This window comes from Conger conger, chromosome 8, assembly GCF_963514075.1.
Source record: "Conger conger chromosome 8, fConCon1.1, whole genome shotgun sequence".
NCBI classification, from domain to species: domain Eukaryota; kingdom Metazoa; phylum Chordata; class Actinopteri; order Anguilliformes; family Congridae; genus Conger; species Conger conger.
The window spans coordinates 57,351,306-57,371,383 of record NC_083767.1 but is presented as its reverse complement, the minus strand read 5'-3'; the positions used below and the strand labels follow the sequence as shown (position 1 = coordinate 57,371,383).

The following is a 20,078-nucleotide window of genomic DNA, read 5'->3' as shown; positions in this document are numbered from 1 at the left end:
CGCTTACCTGTATAACTACAGAAGTCAGGGATCCAACCATAACTACTACAGGGCCATGTAACTGGTGTCCTGGGGGGCGTGGGTGGATTTTGATGTGCTCAGGCCCATTGACTAGTGAAAAGAAAAAAAGTATTCAGATGCATCAAAATGGTCACAGCCTACAAGCCACAGATGAGAGCCTCTATCCACACAGTGTAAGCATTTCCCCCACTAGTACCCAAAAACGGCTCTGCATATTTTAAGGTATCTGCAATGTTTTACACATTCAATTTCAAATGTACAGTACATACCTGGTCACAGTACTGTTTTTCCAAGTAGTACATGCACCATATTCATCTGAATCTGGCCCCCAGGCTGATGCCCCCTTCACCACAGGGTCAAATACAATGGGATATCATACGATTGATACAAAATGCATTTGGTGCAATATAAATGTTAAATGTTTCATAATATTCCCATGGGTGAGTGAACTAAGTTTGACCAGAATGTCTATAACCTATTTACAAAAGTTAAATTGGAAGGGAAAATGGTTTAATTTTGCTGAAGAAACCTGGCCAAAACACCATTTGTGGAACACCTGGTAAAAGACGTGGGTGTCAAATTCTTTTTAAATAAAAAAAAAGAGATACATTCTTCCAATTACCACATGTCCCAAAAGCAGATGTAGAGACCATCTGGTCAATTCAGCGAAATGAAAAGTGATCACCCAATTAAGAAAGGATACAGTAAGAGAAAAAGTATGTGCACTTTAATGCAAAACAAGTAATGACTCCATGTCATGTGCAACCACAAATAATAGGACATGAACACCCTCCTTGATATCTTCAACCACCTTTACAAACAACTTTTACATTCCTAGGCATACTACTCGAACACAGGAACGATTTACAGCATGCTAAGACAATATGTGGAAGGCTTTTTTGAGACAGTTTTTTTTTTTTTTTTTTTTTTTTAATTTTATTACAAAAGTTATAAAATGTTCCTGAAATAAAATACTTTACATTTCACAGGTCAGTTTTTAATAGTATTTTTCGTCTTTTCTTTTCTTACTTTACAAAACATATTTACATTTGCTAAAATATTTAAATTCCCAATGAAATAAACAATTTGCAATGGAAAGCCCAGTCATTACTTTTTTCTTTCTCTCAGAAAGAATTTATATATTCATATCCATTTTCCAAATTATTATAGAATTTCTTATCATTTTTCCTTTTGATACTTGGCTGAAATATTTTAAATCATGCATTCAAAGATGCCAAAATACGAATAGAAAAATGAGTTCTGAAAGGAATTCGCTTTTAGAACCATTAAACTGGAAAACTGGTCAAAAAAAATATAACTTGATATGACTATGTTCACAGTGTATCTTGATTATTGGTTTGGAGCTCCAATCACATCACAGGATCATTAACCTCCTCTCCACATTACCAAACACCCTCTCTGACTAAAATCTGAACAACTTGCATTGCCAATGAAAATATCACGCTGACAGACATGCAAAGAGTCTGATCATGTAGTAGATCTCTAAACAAGCTATTCTGGTTTACAAAAGCAATTTACTTCCTGCGATTCAAGGACTGTCAATTACCCTGTAATGTCATGAGAGCTGCGAGCATGCACTGCTTTACCGGCATGCAACAAATGACTTCATTCATGTTCCTATACATAATATCATATCAAAGTACAGATTTTTGACAAGCGCCTCAAACAAATTTTGTCCTGTTTATTGACGGCTATATTTTAAAGAGTAACTGCAACCTTACACCTCAAAACTTGGAATAAAAAAAAAAGAAAAGAAAAAAAAAAAGGTTTCTTCAATAACAGTAACAAAACGTGGCAAAACATCACTTTGTTGGGGTTGTGTAACTGGCTGATAGCTTCATTAAATGTGAAACCCAAATGGAACCTGTGTAGGCTGTGAGCCATGCGCTTCACACTCACTCACTCTCTCACACTCACACACACACACACACACACACTCACAGCACAGAAAACAGGAATATCACAAACCGACACAACCTGTATATACAGCAGAAAAAGATAAAACACTTATTTTTACACAAACCAACAGAAGCCAGTTCAAACTGCTTCCAACACAATGGGTAGCCTACATCTATGTTAAATGAAGTGAGTCACCCTAGTTTGATAGCTCTTGAGATCAAAGAACAATGTTTTGAATTTTTAATGGGACAATCTTTTCTTCTTTTTTTTTTTCTTTCTGCATAAAGAAAATAACAGATAAAAAAATACAACTTTTAGACTGGCAAAAAATAAAAATGTTGCTCACTGATCATTCGCCTACACCTGCTTACCTGCCCACCCCTCCACCCCACCCCCTCCCCTGGAGGGACAGCTGCTTCTTCCCAACACTGAGAGCCAGTGAGGACACATACTTAAAGCTGCAGGGTGTGGACTCCCCTGCACAATCAGGCTTTGGGTTTATATTCAAATTTACCTAATAATCGCCAAATTACCTTCAAATTTCTTACAACATTTATTTTGCTACCTGGCTTCATTCAACACAGAAGAATTAAACAAGTAAAATAAAATGCAAGGAATAGGCTATGCCCCACACCCAGAAATATGGCTGAGGGGGGCAGTCAATCATCCCACTTTTAAGGGGGGGGGGGCCCTGAATAGCACCATTAGCTTTTGTGCTGCTGTTAGATCACTTCATTTACATTTAAATAGCACTTCTGCCACCACTCGGATCAAAGCAAACAAAGCCCCCCGAACACCGTTCTGACCGACGTCGTAGTGACGCCCATTATACGTCCCGCTCTTGACAGGGTTCGGCAAGAATATTCAGATGTACCCTCCGGTCGGCACACACTCAATAGAGCGGACCTCCTGAGAAGAGACAGTCACAGCAGTAGGTGCTGTACAATAAAACCAAAAGAAAACACCGTCAGGGGGAAAAAAATCTAACTGAATATTCAAATTCAAAAGCACTGGTACCGAAAAAAAAACATGACATGACAACGCCAACACAGTGAGGAAGCACGCCACAAACTTAACACTGTTTCTTTAAAACCAGCCACCTCTTATTACCCTTGACAGGAAGGGGGCATGACACCTCCATAAGTTTCTCTTATAAGATTATCTATACACTTTATTTTCAAAAATAAACTGTCAGTTATTTTATCTTACAGAACATTTAGAAATTCAACTGTTCCTCAAGCTCTGGAAAAAAAAAAAAAAACACAACACATATATACACGGCAGTAGTCGCCCTCAGACTGACCAAAGCTCTAAGGCAGGGAGTAGTTTTGACAATAAATTAAGCTATATTAGATGAACAACGCCTTTTTACACGACTAAACTCTACTCTACACTGCATTTGAAACTAATAAGCAGACCGAAAAGGCTGTCATGGCATTCAGCTCCAGACAATGCAGGGAACCGACCACATGCAAAGGTAAACTGTCACTGCATAATACCGGTTCACTCCATCATATTCACCCCCTGAAGCCAGTGTTTTAAGTTTCAGGGGTAGCTTTAATGATTCAAGCTGGAACAAAAATAAGTGCATACGAAATCATTTGTGTCGCAAACTCTGTGACCAACCCAAATATTGGACCATTTCATGTTAATTCAGGTTAATCAAGGCATAGGATGAATCACACTTTCTGAAAAGGACTTGAAAAGTAATTTCAATGAATACGGAATCCACGTGGCACTGCCACAGAAACAGCGTTCAAATGATGACACGGACTGTCAACATGAAAAGCGGGCACATTGTCAAGGACCATCGACTTGGAAGATACACATACCCGTCTAGGGCTAGTTATTTCCCAGCAACATGATGCACAATACAGCCACCCGCAATTAACGATCCCCGACAAAGAAGCCCACATCAAAGATTAACCAACTCTTCACGACATTCGACGTGTCACGAGGAAAAAAAAAAACCCAGCAACACTAGTCAGACGAGTCACCACGACAACAACCAACCGGGAAGCAGGCAAACTTGACTTCCAATGAAATGGCAGAAAATGTTTTTATTAAATTCATGGCAAATATTTCTCCATTTGTGCTTTAGACATATAACAATTGCCCACTTAGCCAATGTTAAAGAATTTTTTTTTAAATAATCATAATAATAATAATTTTTTTCCCACTCAAAATAATAGAAGAATAAAGTACCAATAAACGAAGTTGTGTCCTGTCAAACTTTTAGAAGTTTTCCAAGGGTGGACCCCCCTGAAAAGGCCTAACCCATGGGGGAGAAACGAGGAAAGCAATATTACAACAGCCCTGATGGTAGATGGCTCCTGTCCTTCAGCTAACCCCATATAATCTCCAAGCTGACAAGCTACGTCAGCTCGTGCTTGATTACGAGGAGCCAAAATGGCTCCCGAGCGCGACTAAGCTGCCAAAAGCGGCCCCAAAAACACGCGGGGCTCTGGAGATGGTGGTCTGACTCTCCGTGCAGTACTGGAACTCAACCACAAGGGGCAGTCAATATGAGCTCCCATGTTTTTACGCAGTTCCAGTCCTAGCACAGATGTGGCTACTGCATAAGGCACACGCAGTGACAGCAATGCACAGACTTACACAAGATGGGCACCCCCGTTTCAAATCGGGAAAAAAATTCCCATCTCTATAACAGAAAGCGGCTTTGATCTAAGAGGATCTAGAATGCTGGTTTTGTGTGTGCATGGGTCGATTCAGAGTGCCGTACGGATCAGGTCTTAAAACATGCATCAGACCGAACCTTATCTGATCAAGGGGTCCGATGTTAAGTGAGTCTGTGCTCCAAATTGTGATTCTGAGCATCGTCACAGATTCCAGAGGTGCTGGGAATTGAACAACAGGAACGTGGAATACTTTAAACACACTTAGGATCCCATTTGGATCCCATTTGGATCCCGTTCACGGGAGGATATCGTCCAACCATCTAAAATGTCACCTTCATACACACACACACACACACACACACACGTGTTCTATAAAGTGATATAAATACAACAGTGATGAAACAATAGGTTTTGCAAACCTCATTACAGATAGCCATGTGCTGTCATCAGAACGTCACAGTAAAACACTGTCATATCAGCACCTCAATGCTAACACATGATTGGTTCAGCCATTTGGGGGGTTCCGGAAGCTTCACACTTTGATCACCAACACACAGCTGTCTAGAGGAAGGGTGGCGTCACCACTTCACCGTTAAGATAGCCCTTCACAGTTCAGAACGCCACACTCCACGCTGACCCTACCATCTGTAGTGACCGCAGGTTTAGGGTGAAGGCAGGATCTTGTGGATATCTTCTAGCAGACAAAACATTGTTTGTTTCTTTTTGATTTAAGCGGAATCACTGCTATTGCCTATCACTGAAAATCAAAATAAGTCGCGGAGCTGCCTGCTCATGAATATGTAAGAATACAAGAAATGAGAGGCTGCCATTGGTCTAAACAGAGAGCCATTTCAGATGTCAACCATCCACAGTAGTATTTTTTGGATTAAACTGGGTTAAAATTAAGCTTTGAGTGTCATGTTTAGAGGTCCTTTCCTTGTACAAAGTACATATTCATTTGCATGAATAACTGTAATCAATGGTGAAAACAGGAAGTCACCAAAAGTGGCTAAATCCAGTAGTTTGGCCCACATACTTGTATATTGAGGTCGCACACTGTAAAAATAAAAAATTTAACAAAAAACATAAACAACCACACGCACGCACGCACGCACACACACGAACACACACAGACACACACACACACACACACACACACAAAACAATAACAATCACTTCCCGGGGACATCAAGGATGTTATGAAGCATCTCGCGATATCCACCCGCTCTCGGTAAGGAAGCTGAGAATCCTCTTTTTGAGGACTTTGTCCAGGTAGCCGGGCAGCCGGCTTTTGGAGGGGATGCCCTGCCTCTTCTGCAGGTGGTCCTTGATGATGATGGTCTTGACGGTCAGGTAGCGGGTGGGGCTGAGGTTGAGGGAGTTGCACAGCACCTTCTCGCGGTCGGACAGCAGCTCGAAGCCCGACAGGTTCTCGATGGCGGAGAACTCGCCGTCCTTCCCCTCCTCCTTCACGCCGCCACCGCCCACCCCTCCTCCCCCCCCTCCTCCTCCTCCTCCCCCCCCCTCCGCCGCCCACGCCCCCGCCGCCCGCCCCCGCGCCGCCGCGCTTGGACTGGCCGACGCTCTTGTTCTCCTTGCGCTTCTCGCGCTTGTGCCGCGCGGCCTCGTACTCGGCCGACTCGTCCAGCCGGGCGATGCCGTTGCGCCGGTACCGCTGCAGCTCGCGCACCTTCGCCCGCAGCGCCCGCTCCTTGTGCATGTTCTCGAAGAACTCCTCGAACTCGCGGTGCGCCATGAACTGGCACAGCGCCCGCAGCTTGGCGCGCAGCTCGCGCTCCTCCTTGGCGATCTTGCGCTTGGGCGTGGCCGGCGCGGAGGTGGACGAGGAGGCCGAGGAGGCCGCGCCGGCCGTCGCCGCGGGGACCGCCGCCCCGCCCGGCCCCCCCGCCCCTCCTCCTCCCCCGCCGCCGCCCGGCGCGGCCTTCTCCTTCTCCTTCTTGTCGCGGCCCAGGAAGGCGGGCACCAGGCCGTAGCCGCGCGCCACGTTCTTGCGCCGCTGCCGCTCGCGCAGCTTGCGCACGTACATGTCCACGTGCGCGCGCTTCATCTCGATCTCCACGTCGTCGTCGTCGTAGTTCACCGACAGGCCGCTGATCAGCTTCTCGGCGTCCTGGTCGTACTCGATCTCGTAGTCGTCGCGCAGCGGCATGTAGCCCAGCTGCTGCTGCTCGGCGACGGAGATGTCCAGCAGGGGCAGCGGCGTGGTCAGGCTCGGCGACAGCGGGCCGCCGCTCGGGCAGGTGTGGTCCGTCACGCGGTTGGGGATGCTGTCCGGGATGCAGGCCTTGCCCAGGTTGCCGTGGGTGTACATGTTGACGTAGTGGTCCATGACCTCCTGAGGGGTGCGCGAGGCTCCCACGTGAGCGGCCATGTCCTCCTGGAACAACCGAAGCGTTACTACGGAAACACTGACATTGTCTTTATAAAAAAAAAAATTTTTTTTTAAATCTTCAAAAACGAGCTGCATGCGCACGTTCATAGCAGGCATGTCGTGTTGCATATACACAGACCATTTATAACCCTGTACATGTTGAGCGTTCTGCCATTCAATATAAAAACAAACTGATACAGAACACCTTGTTCCGCTAAACCAATTCCATTCATTCAGAATAGATACTCGAATGTTACAGTGGACGGTATTTTCACGGGACCTGAATGACACTTTTTGCAATTCAAAGATCCACTGAAACGTCTAAAGGCGTACATTAATATAAACTACACTCCGATATACTCAAGTTATCCAATGAGCCTCTGCGGATGTGTAGGCATACAGCTATACGGAGGACATGCACCTATTTTCCCAATCAAAGTTCAAGATAAACTTAAGCGCAAAATGGTAACAGCATGTACTATTTTTAGGCAGTACCGGTTTTATTAGCTGGAATGTCCGCTTATTCCATATTTAAAACAAACAATCCACGTGAGCCAAGATTCGCACTTTCCACCACTGTGTCGGTATTCTGGAGATGTCCATCGGCACTGGGTCAGTCGCCCAGGCCAGCTAGCTAGCGCAAATGAATCAGTCTTGCAAAATAATCAACTTCTCCAAACGATCTGACGACTCTAATATCAGCACAGCAAATGCGACAACCCAAAGTGTCACATCACTCATTCAACACGAACAGCATGGAAATAGTTACGTTGTATGCACATGATCCGTCTTGGAAATATGTAGCTAGCTAGCTAAATAGCCAGGTAGCTAGCAAGCTAGCAAGAAACCTACCCAGTTTCCAAATCCATATTGCTCGATCGCATCGAGTAGCGACTGCTCTTCCCTGCTGGTCCAACCTCCCTCTGCTTCGGGACCCCAAAGAGTAAAGCGGCCACCGTCCACTTGCTGATATCCATGCCATCGCCGGTGATTTCCGATTTCGGCCCCGGCGGAAAAGCACTCCGGACAGAGTTCAATGTCCTGGCAATCCGTGCAACGAAGACGAAGGTTCGTTACATCTGCCAAGCAGTTAACGCAGTACTTCTTCCCGAGGTCGGCCATGTTGCTGGCTTCTGCTTGTTGTTGGAAGCAGCAGTGCCTCAGGGGGAGGGCATGCGTACTGAAGTGTCTCCGGTCAGACTACTGCGTCTCATTAATATTAATCAAATGTCGCACAGTGTTGTGATTGGCTGCCGCCCTCTCAGTTTCCAGGACAACTTAAAAAACATTATCAACTGCTTTGGACGAATGACAGAGGCTACCGAGTGCTGCGTGAGTTTTTAACGTGATAAACTGTTGCTAGGTAGCTGTACATTTTATTTGCACTACCAGTAAGATATTCGAAATTGAAAATACTATAACCGATTAACAGTGTATATAACTTAATTACCCGTAACTTTACTTGCAAAATAGTTATCTATGTATTCTTGAAGACATAAGACACGGATCCCTGACGTTACTAGTGTTACCAGTTTACAGGTTATGTATATAGGAGCTCCTGAGTAAGTGCGATATTACTAAACGTCTCTCACGGTTTGCAGTGCTATGGAAGCAAGTGAAGTAGATCCCAAAAAACGTGATTCTCTTCCGGATGAGTCAACTTCAGCTGCCGAGAGCAGCAACACAGAGGTTATCACATATGAGAATCCAGAGGGGACAGATGTGGCTGATGTCGAGCCCAGCGATAGTGCCGATGTTCCCAATGAAGCCTCTGGCAGTCCTGCTGATGGCACGGGGACTGCTGAGGTAGGGGAAGTACCACTGCTCCAGAGTGCAGACGAGACCCCCGGCAGCCAAGTCAGTCCAGGGTCCGCCATTGTACCGAAAGAAGAAATAGAGATTGCAAACTCGACAGATGAGCCTGCAGTGGGGGAAACAGGGATAAAATCAGCCGATGATGGGCAACTATCTAGCCAGATGATTGAAGAGGAGGAGGAGGAGGAAGAGGAGGAGGAGGAGGAGGGGGAGCAGGCATTCAAACCGTCGACCAGAGAGCCCACGCCAGATCCAGGGAGGGCTGAACCAGAGGGAGAGGACAAAGGCAGGGAGGAAGAGTCATCCAGAGTCCCGTCCGCCGGTCCAGAGAAGGAGAGCGACCCTGAAGAGGAGGACGAGGAGGACGAGGAGGCGGAGGCCACGGGCACGCCCGTCGACTACGAGGCGTACAAGCGGGAGCTGGACGAGCTGCGGAGGGAGCGGGAGCGGCTGGTCCAGCTCAACGGCCAGCTGCAGGCGCGGCTGGTGGAGTACTTCCGCAAGAAGAGCGGCGAGGACGCGGGCGTCAAAGCGGAGGAGGCGGACGCCGACCACGAGCGGCGCTACCGCAAGTCCGTGGTCGCCGTCGAGGCCCTGACGCAGGAGGCCGAGCGGAGCGCGGGCCGGCACCGGCGGCAGATCGAGGAGCTCCGCGCGCGGATGCAGGCGACGGTGGACCGGGCGGACGCCGAGCGGAGGGCCTTCGCGGGCCTGAAGAAGGACACGGCGGTGGCGGCCCTCAGCCTGCGCGTGGGCAGGCAGGCCGCGCTGGCCGAGGCGGAGCAGATCCAGGCGTGCGAGCGGCGCAAGGAGGCCGAGCTCACCCAGGTGCGGCTGGAGAACATCAAGCTGCGCAACGCCATGCAGCGGACGGAGGCCCGGCTGGCGGTCAGCGCGGACCTGACGGGCAGCCTGCACCTCATCGACTTCGAGCAGCTGAAGATCGAGAACCAGACGTACGAGGACAAGATCGAGGAGCGCAACGAGGAGCTGGTGAAGCTCCGCCGGAAGGTGGGCCGCGGCGTGCAGACGCTCACCCACGTCACCGCCAAGCTGCAGCTGCTGCAGGTGGAGAACCAGGCGCAGGTGAGGCAGCGCGCCGAGGTGGACGCCGCGGTGAACGGCATGCGGGACACGCTGATCCGGTCCAAGCAGGTGCGGGACGGGATCCGCTCCGACACCCTGCAGCTTCGGCAGCGCTCCGGCCTGCTGGGGAACGAGACGCTCCTCCACGACTTCGAGGAGAAGGTGGACCGCTCCGAGACCATGGGGGAGAAGCTGGAGGCGCTGAAGCGCCGGCACGCGGAGCTGAACCTCAAGTGCTCCAAGGTGAAGAAGAAGCTGGACCGAGTCAAGCAGGCGTCCGGGAACTCGCTCAACCTTTCGCTGTAACGCAGGGGTGGCAAACTGAATTCCCAGGAGGCTGCAGTGCCTGCCGGTTTTTTTGGGGTTTCCTTCCAATCAGCTGTCAATGAAGGTCTTGAGAACAAGGTGTGTGGATTCTTTAGCCAATCACTGTCTCGAACCACAGAACATCCCAAGAACCAGCAGACACTGCGGCCCTCCAGGACTGGAGTTTGACACCTGTGCTGTTATGCAAGCTGGCATAGACACAGAGGACTAAGGCAGTGGTTCCCGAACTCGGTCCTGGGGCCCCCTTGTCTATGCTGGTTTCTGTTCCAACCACAACTGCAATCCCAGAACTTTAACAAGCTGGTAGTTCTTCTTAATTATTTGCCTTTCATGCTCAGAGGAGTCATTTACCCTCTTAAGCCACATTTTGCCAGACATAAGTAAACATGCCATGAAGCAATTGCAGAGGTCATTTTTTTAAATCAAATGGTAGACTGGGGGTAATCAATGCGCTCCTCGTTAGGTTTAATGCTCGTGACATGCTCTATCAAAATCGTATTAACCCCAAAGGATATTTTGAGTGCCACCAAACCACAAACTCTCATTGCGAGAGTTACATGAGGTTCGTTGACAACCGACACTGGGCTAACGAAACTCTGTGGCTATAGCTTGCCATCTTATGTATAAACCCTTTAAAACTATATATTTTTTTACTCTGAACATTTACTCTTGGCATTAAGACATACAGACTATAAAAGTAAATACATTAATGCCGCTGATGTGGTTGTTTGTGACTGGTGAACTGGCTAGCCTCCCAACAATACACAACTCTGGTGTTACTTTCACTTTCACATATTTAGTTTGAAAGCTTAAAAACTATATTTTAACATATTGTTCTACAAAATGATGATGAGAGCCTAAAACAGCCAGAATGAACATTTGCACATAAACGTCAATTTATGTGAAATCTTCCACGTGGTTACTTTTAGTGTCCAGGTGTCAGCAATTTCACCAATTGTTGCCCTTCCTATGTAATTGCTTGCAATATAGCACAATAAGCAAAATATGACCATGGGAATTTTATTATTTGTGGCATGCATAGCTATTTCTGGCATAATGTGGTTTAATATGGTAAATAATTTGGAAGCCACTCGACTAAGGCACCATTTTACAATGCATACCGTATACACTATAGGCAATGTACCATATAGCGTATAGAGGACAGAAATGGAATTCCAGCCTTGTAAATTTCATGATGTGTGACAGAAACAAGGGTTGTTATTACCAATCATTGTGAGGGCATTTTCAAGTATATGTTGATGTAATTAGCTGGAATTGGTCATGTCAAATCATATGATATGTCATATTTGCTACGAGGACATTTCAATAGATATCTTCCAAAAATATACAATATTTGTTTTTGTCGTAATGCTTTGAAACTACCTAGAGTGACCGGACTGTTACAAATGAGAGTTGTGTTATTGACATAACCCATGCCTTGCTGTTAATACTGTTGTATGCAGGATGACAAAATATACCACACAAGATTATTGTTCCGGTTAGAGCAGTTACACACTCACTTAGGTCTGTTCAAATGAGCTACATTATATTACATCTTTTATTTAACATGGGTGTGATGTGTGACTCATTTCAGTTTTAGAGCAATAGATTTTCTCCTTTCAACAGTAGATGGTGATATTGCACCATGACCAGAAATGGTCAAATCAGTATGTTTTATTTTCTTCTTTAAGAGCTACACACAGAAAAGTAAGCAAAGATAAAGAACAGCATTTAAATACCTAATTTCCTACACATGTATGTATATATATATATATATATATATATATATACACACACACACACACACACACACTCAGTAGCCATATTATTAGGTTCACATTTATCATACTACCTTAGGTACAGACCTTCCTTTGCCCTAGACCAGGCCCAATTATTTCTGGCATAGATTCAACAAGGTGCTGGAAAACATACCTCTGGTCCATGTTGACATGATAGCATCACACACTGCAGATTTGTCATGTTATGAATCTGTCCCACCATATCACAAAGGTGCTCTATTGGATTGAGATCTGGTGACTGTGGAGGCCATTAGAATACACAAAACTCGTTGTCATGCTCGTGAAACCATCTTATGATGACGTGTGCTTTGCGACATGGCACTGAGGTATCTATCGGAAGCAGGGTAGACTGTGGCCATACAGCGATGCACACGGTCAGCAACAATAGTCAGATAGGATGTAGCATTTAAACAATGGATCCATATATGTGCGCCAAGAAAACATTCCCCACACCATTACGCCGGCCTGAAACCATTGACACAAGGCAGAATGGTTCCACAAAAACATGGATCTACTGTATGTTTTTTTATGCCAAATTCTGACCCTAGCATCTGCATATCACAATTGTGTGATTTGGCTCACTGAATATCTTAATGAGCTGGTGAACAGGTCTAACTGATAGGTCTGACCAAAGATAATGTTTCCATCAACTAATATTTTGTTCTGAAGAGGGCACAAGAAGATTACATAATCTGCCTGCCAGCAGAGTGCTGTTGAAGGAAGCCATATGGTTGCCACAGCAACCACCCAGGAGTTGGAAGTTGTTGTCTGAAGTTGCTGTAGCGCCCCAGAATGCTTTAAGTTACTGTATTTGGGTGCCTCCAGGTACCCAAATACTCCAGGAGCTTAGGTGTGTTTGCTTATGTGCAAGACATGCGATTTCATGGCTGGAACCAATGTAATCTAGTGTAGTAGTGCAGTGAAAAATGAGTTTTTAACTTTCCCTTTTCAGACGCATAATTGGGATTTAGCACCCCCAAGTGCTTGACCAAGGTTACTGCAAACAGAGCCATGAGCCTCAAGGTCACCGGTTTGCACTGCTGAGTGAGTGTATGCATGCGTGCAAAGGATAAAAACACTACTGGTAATATGTGCTCGTTATTGTTATGCTAAGTTTATAAAATTTACAAACTAGGTGCACTACAGACCTCACATTTGTTATTGGTCAGCACCAGGAGATGCATTGCAATATTGAAAAGAGATTTCTAAATGTGTTCAGTCAAAGGGAGTGTACAAGATCAAACTGGGGGTGTTAAAAACACCATGGCCCTTCCAGGTCTCACCCAGTGTAGGTATTCCTTGGACATTTCACTTCAGTAGCTAGCTAATGAACTGAAAATGTACCTCTCGATATCGGCCACCTCCGTGTGAATTTACGCGTTCTCTTTAGTGTAGATGTTGCAGAATTAAGGTTGTGCTTTTGACTTTTTACAATAGCAAATATAACAGTGAATTTTTTTTTCTTTCTTTATTTACCTCAGAACTATGCCTGGTGCTGCCATGATGAATGAACTTCAAGAATATGAATGAAATGAGGCTTTGATGCAAACAATTAGAATCAAGGATTTTTTGTAATAATGATTTGATGAATCATCACAGCCCTAAAACATTGAGCGAGCTCAACTAGAGGTTGTGTGTGGTCGGAGTCAGAATAAAGAGGTCAGAATTTCAAACTGAGAAATGTCTTATTGACGTTCTATTGATAAAAATTAACATCACAAAATTACCCTGTCTTTTCAGAGGGGTACTATAGGGAACTATAGGGACATTGTGCAACTTGTGAGAATGGATAAAGCAATGATTGCTGTGGCAATAAACACTTTAAAAAGAATAAATAAAAAGGCTCCAAGGTAAAAAATACTGTGCTGTGCACTAGAAGTACAGAGTAACAGTTCCCACATAGGCACCACAAATTAATATGTACAGAGCTTTATTTAATAAAACAGTATGTACACTTCAAGTGAGATATAGTTCCAGTTTTTCCCCAAATTCTCCAAAATGAACTAAAGTAAGTCCCTTGGAAACATGGTAGTCACATCCTAAAATGCAAGACAAAAATATTAAATTCCAAAAAAACAACAAACAAAAAAACAAATCATATTTAAAATTTAGCAGGAATTAGTTACATTTCACAATCAAATTTTACAGACAGCGTACTGGTCACACACACACACACACACACACACACACACACACACACACACACACACACACACACACACACACTCTCTCATTTAAGGAACACAGGGGTTGGTTTTGTGAAGATGAGATAATTAGTTTCTAGGGTGTGCATCTGCACGTTGTACGAGTCGTCTGGAAAGCTAAAATTTTCCCCAGTAACGTGTAGAGTGTAACGATTGGCCTTTGACAGGGTAGCCTTAAAACACACATGCACACACGCACACATTCATCAAGAATTAATTTAAAAATAGTATTGGTAAGCTGGACAGAATGTCTACAACACACATGATTAAAAAGCTAACAAAACAAAAAGAAAACAAAGGAACAAACACAAAAGCACATCCGATTGTGGAAGTGTACACTGAAATTAAAGATTCAGCACACTGGAATGGGCGATATACAATTGGACAAGGGAACCTTTGGGAATTAAATGGTATTGGCTGTACAGATACCTCTGGAATGCCAAGTGACCAGAATGCAAGAGTTCTGATTGGACAGAGACACTTTTAGATTGTAACCCAAATGCAGAAGCTGTGGATGAACAGAGATGTCTCTAGATTGTCATGTGACAGTCAGTGGTGCAGTGCATTGTGGTTTCCGAAAGCTAGACATCTATTAAAATGGGTTGTGTGATCAATGTGGAGCACTGGGTTAAAGTAATCTAGCAGAACATTTACCCATACAGTAAACATCTACTTAACCATTATTCGACTAAAAACCTGCAAACCCAGCCAAAGTAATTTACCTTTGGGCTACTGGGATTCTTCCACATTACTAATAGAAGCATGTTTCAAAATCAATAACGGGTCAAAGTTCTACTTCCTGTGCGGTTACCTTATTTGACAAAGTATTGCTGATTTTGAAATGTGATTCAAAGTGCATGAATATACAAATGATGTGTTCAAGAAAATAAAAGGCTTTAGTCATTGTCCAAAGACAGCACAGTTTCTAACCACAGGTTTGAGGACAGAATTTCTTCATGAAGCAATCATAACACACAACACGTAAAACAAAGCAATGCCCTCCTTCACAAAAAGACACATCAACTCTTGTGTTGTGTCCTGTGACCAACTCATCTCTGTGGTCCTGCCGATTCAAAATCCAAAAACCCGAAAGGGGTGTAACATACAGCCGGTCGCACTGGACTAGAGCCTCCTGAAAATCAGAAGATCACTTCAACAAAAACACAAACAGGTTGAGAGCGAGAGAGGGAAAAAATAAACATTTCTTTCTGTACAGCGTTTGCAGAATGGGAGAGGAATAGGAGTGTGTTCGTTTAAATGAACTTTACAGAATGTGACTAGTAAACTAGCGCAGCACACACTCCACACAGGGAGAGAGGACGATGAGAGGGCGGGCGTTTGAACCAAACGAATGTGTTCCAAACAGGTTCATATGGATAGCTTGCCTCTTGCCGTCAACCAGCTCAAATCTTAAATGCGTGATTAGAAAACATTACTCCTAAATGTAATTTGTTTTCTTCTCGAACATAAAACCGGGAAGTGAGAGACTACAAAAGGCAGGAAGGAGAGAGCAGTCCCAGCTAATGCTACACTGAGAGGGAAATCTCTGAAAAGCAGTCCCGGGCTAATGCTACATTGAAGGGGGATGTCTCTAAAAAGCAGCCCCAGCTAACGCTACATTCAGGGAGATGTCTCGAAAATGCAGTCCAAGCTAAACTGACACTCTCTTAAAAGGGATTTCGGTTTTTATTTTATTTTGAAAGAGCAAAATTGTGAGCTCTCCCCTTACAGCAGGAGAGACAGCGAGATGACGGTGGCAGGGACGCAACAACGATTTCAAACTTACTCGGTTCTGTCCAACTCTGAGGAGGTTTCGCCTGAATCTGACAAAGTTAATGACTGGTTGGACAAACACACAACCCCTCTCTCAGTTTCGCCAGGAAAATCCCACCAGATTAAACATCTGACAAAACTCTGAAAAGCTCTTCCTCTTCAGCCTTGATCATTTTCACACAATCCAGAAGGAAGTGAAGCAATTAAGCTTCGTTACTCCCCTTCACAGAAAACAGCAGTCACCATAAATAAAAGCACTTGATGCACGACTAAGCCACAAAGCCGGTGTCCAAATTTTGGGCACTATTGCAGAAAAAACGACAGTAATTCATCAAGGCGATCGCCTCATCCAGCTAAAGGAATCTCGACATTCTCCCCAAATCCTTCTATTGCACATAAGTATCAGTAGCCAAACACATTTGGAGAAGCAGCCTAAAGATCATAAATGTGTTTCAGATTCAGAATCCAGTCTACTCGGCAGCAATTTCAACCACATATACATAAGCTTTACAAGTTTATACAGATGGAATGGTACACAAAAATAAGGTTATACGGACCTAAAACGTACTTTTCAAGAATCAAGTAGAAAGATTTCATTGAGACGAAATACTCTAGTGCAGAATGACTGAGAGAAAGGTACACGGAGGGAACAAAAAGCCGCAGAAGAAAAGCTACAGTTCTACATCAAACCTCATCAACAGTCATAAAAACACCACTTTCCAAAATGAAATGTGCACAAACCAACCAGAACAAAAACGAACGTCAAACAAGGAAAAAAAAAAAAAAAAAAAAAAAAAAAAAAAAAAAAAAAAAAAATCCACAGAGTACCCAGTGAGACAAAATAACTAGTGCCCATCCTATGGCAGCTCCGTTGCGCAAGCTGTGCCCCTGTCCTAAACCCTGCGTCTGTGGCATCAAGTGACCATTGCTGTCCCTTTACAGCAGGAGCAACGGTAGCTTTGAGAATTACATTTTTCCCACTCTATGCCCCCAATTCAGTTCACTGCTCTAAGACACGGACCCTTTGGAGTTGTGTGTGTATTCCCGAAAACATTTTATATATATTTTTAAAAAGCCAACCAAAAAAAAAAAAAAAAAGCCAAAACTCAAAACATCACCGGAATGACAGCAGACTGATTGACTGTAAAGAGAACTCAAAGCAACAGCAAATGTGAAAATGCCCAAAGGAGTAACAGAGTTCATTTTGGGAACTGATGTCCAGTGTCCAGTAGAAACCCTGATAAGATATGGAAGGTGTTTACATTCGTTGACATCCGTTTATTTCTTCGTTTGGTATACATCAGTCTTTACCTGGGGGGAGGGGGGATGGAGTGGGGGGGTGAGGGCAGTGCTTAAGGCTTATTCTGTCGAGTTCTGCTAAAGGTTCTGGTCCAGTGTCTGATGAGATTGGCCCGCATACGAGTCAAGAGCATCCTCTGCCCCAGCTTCACCTCACCTCACTGTCCCCCCAGCAAGGCATAGCTCATACAAATCCATCTTTATATAAGCCATTACTGTGATCATAAAGCTGTGTGTGTGTGTGTGTGTGAGAGAGAGAGAGAGTGAATGTGTTTCTCTGTGTGTGCATGTGTGTTTCTCAGTGTGTGTGTGTATGGTGTGTGTGTGTGAATGTGTTTGTGTGTGTGTGTGTGTGTGTGTGTGTGTGTGAGTGAATGTGTTTCTCTGTGTGCGTGTGTGTGTGCGTGTGTGTGTGTGTGTTAGTGAATGTGTTTCTCTGTGTGCGTGTGTTTGTGCGTGTGTGTGTGCGTGTGTGTGTGTGAGTGAATGTGTTTCTCAGGGTGACCTCACTGTCCCCCCAGCAAGGCATAGCTCATACAAATGGCTTTTACAAATATATGTTTATATATGCCATTACTGTGATCATAAAGCTGTGTGAGTGTGAGTGTGAGTGTGTGTGTGTGTGTGTGTGTGTGTGTGTGTGTTCTGTGACTCAGTGTTTAAGGACAGGACTGCCCCGCTCTTCCTTCTGTAATGTTTGCAGTACCTGCGGGGGAAAAAAACAACAAAAGGTTAGTGTAACGCCACACACTGAGCACACGCCACACACTGAGCACACATCTCACACTGAGCACACGCCACACACTGAGCACACGCCACACACTGAGCACACGCCACACACTGAGCACACGCCACACACTGAGCACACGCCACACGCCTCACACTGAGCACACGTCACACTGAGCACACGTCACACTGAGCACACGTCTCACACTGAGCACACGTCTCACACTGAGCACACGTCTCACACTGAGCACACGCCTCACACTGAGCACACGCCTCACACTGAGCACACGCCTCACACTGAGCACGCCACACACTGAGCACACGCCACACACTGAGCACACGCCACACACTGAGCACACGCCACACACTGAGCACACGCCACACACTGAGCACACGCCACACACTGAGCACACGCCTCACACTGAGCATACGCCTCACACTGAGCACACGCCTCACACTGAGCACACGCCTCACACTGAGCACACGCCTCACACTGAGCACACGCCTCACACTGAGCACACGCCTCACACTGAGCACACGCCTCACACTGAGCACACGCCTCACACTGAGCACACGCCTCACACTGAGCACACGTCACACACTGAGCACACGTCTCCTCACCTGAGCCCACTTCTTGTTCTTGCTGTGCATCTGGACGGTGGCGATGGCGGCGAACAGCGCGTCCCCAGAGATGTCCTCGGGCAGCTTGGTGAGGAACTGCGCGTTGTGGATGAAGTCCATCTGGGTCAGGATGTCCTCGTACAGCTTCAGGATGCCCAGAGCCGTGCGGAACAGGAACTCGTCTCCGTCCCGGCAGAACACGTCCCACACGCGGCACGCCAGGTCCAGGGGCAGAGACTTACTGTACAGGGTGAAGATCCTACACAGAGAGAGAGAGAGAGAGGTATTACTGTACAGGGTGAAGATCCTACACACACAGAGAGAGAAAGAGAGGTATTACTGTACAGGGTGAAGATCCTACACACACAGAGAGAGAAAGAGAGGTATTACTGTACAGGGTGAAGATCCTACACAGAGAGAGAGAGGTGTTACTGTACAGGGTGAAGATCCTACACACACACAGAGAGAAAGAGAGGTATTACTGTACAGGGTGAAGATCCTACAACACACACAGAGAGAAAGAGAGGTATTACTGTACAGGGTGAAGATCCTACACAGAGAGAGAGAGGTGTTACTGTACAGGGTGAAGATCCTACACACACAGAGAGAGAAAGAGAGGTATTACTGTACAGGGTGAAGATCCTACAACACACACAGAGAGAAAGAGAGGTATTACTGTACAGGGTGAAGATCCTACACACACACAAACACACAGAGGGACTACTGTACAGTAATGGTGAAGATCACGCAGGCACACACACACGCACACACCTTCATTGCTACCGTTAGTTAGCAGTTAGGAGCCATACTTCCTCTAGGGTTTTCAGCACACTTCATTATGGTTATTGTATGTCACTCTGGATAAGGTTATGGAGTGCATATTATACTGTGCTACAGGCTACACAAAATCTCTACACCTTTCTGTAGTATTAGTTTTTTTTTAACCATATTACTATACTCTCCATTTCAACCCATTTAGAGCATGAGAGAGACCCGGATAAGCGATGACAGAATTATGATGTGGGTCCTTTAAACAAAGCAGGAATTAAAATGGGTTAGCATGTGACTGAAGCATTCTGTGAAACATCTGAAATTAATCTAATCTCATCTCTCTGATGGACCCAAAACAAACGTATATGCAGTATATATGTGCTGACACTGCTAAAAGGTTATCAGTTCTTAACACAGCCCTTTCTGTTGCTAAGTTGCTAAAATAGGGCAGAATCATGGGTCTTTCTCACTGACAATCAAGTGCTCACTCTAGGACCGAATTAAGTCAACACTACACACTGACCCCCTTTGATTACCCTCATTAAAATGACCTTCCACAAATATTACAAATGCATTCTATAGGGAGCCTATAGGCCAAGTCCATCTTACAAACATATTCTATAGGGAGCCTGAAGGTCAGCTCCATCTTATAAATGCATTCTAGAGTGCTTATAGGGCAAGCCCA

The 20,078-nt window shown here is 45.2% G+C and overlaps 3 protein-coding genes across 7 annotated transcripts in view; 1 reads left to right on the top strand and 2 right to left on the bottom strand.

Annotated features, from left to right (window-relative positions):
- Positions 1-731: 731 nt before the first annotated feature.
- On the bottom strand, positions 732-8,112 carry tada2b (transcriptional adaptor 2B). The gene is made up of 4 exons (XM_061250799.1): positions 7,825-8,112; positions 6,519-6,978; positions 6,139-6,401; positions 732-6,047 (listed from the first exon to the last, which is right to left on the bottom strand). The coding sequence occupies exons 1-4, from the start codon at positions 8,092-8,094 to the stop codon at positions 5,778-5,780; spliced, it is 1,263 nt and encodes a 420-aa protein (XP_061106783.1). The 5' UTR covers positions 8,095-8,112; the 3' UTR covers positions 732-5,777.
- Positions 8,113-8,671: 559 nt separating this feature from the next.
- ccdc96 (coiled-coil domain containing 96) lies at positions 8,672-10,568 on the top strand. Its single transcript, XM_061250711.1, has 2 exons — positions 8,672-8,778; positions 9,024-10,568. The coding sequence occupies exons 1-2, from the start codon at positions 8,672-8,674 to the stop codon at positions 10,177-10,179; spliced, it is 1,263 nt and encodes a 420-aa protein (XP_061106695.1). The 3' UTR covers positions 10,180-10,568.
- Positions 10,569-15,677: 5,109 nt separating this feature from the next.
- The window catches only part of tbc1d14 (TBC1 domain family, member 14), a 52,807-nt gene continuing 48,406 nt past the window's right edge, over positions 15,678-20,078 (bottom strand). For all 5 annotated transcript variants that reach the window (XM_061252799.1, XM_061252802.1, XM_061252803.1 and 2 more), the window contains 2 exons: positions 18,623-18,881; positions 15,678-17,981 (listed from right to left, as the gene is read on the bottom strand). In XM_061252799.1, coding sequence (XP_061108783.1) covers positions 17,928-17,981; positions 18,623-18,881 — 313 coding nt within the window. In that variant the 3' untranslated portion in view covers positions 15,678-17,927. The remainder of the gene's footprint in view (positions 17,982-18,622; positions 18,882-20,078) is intronic.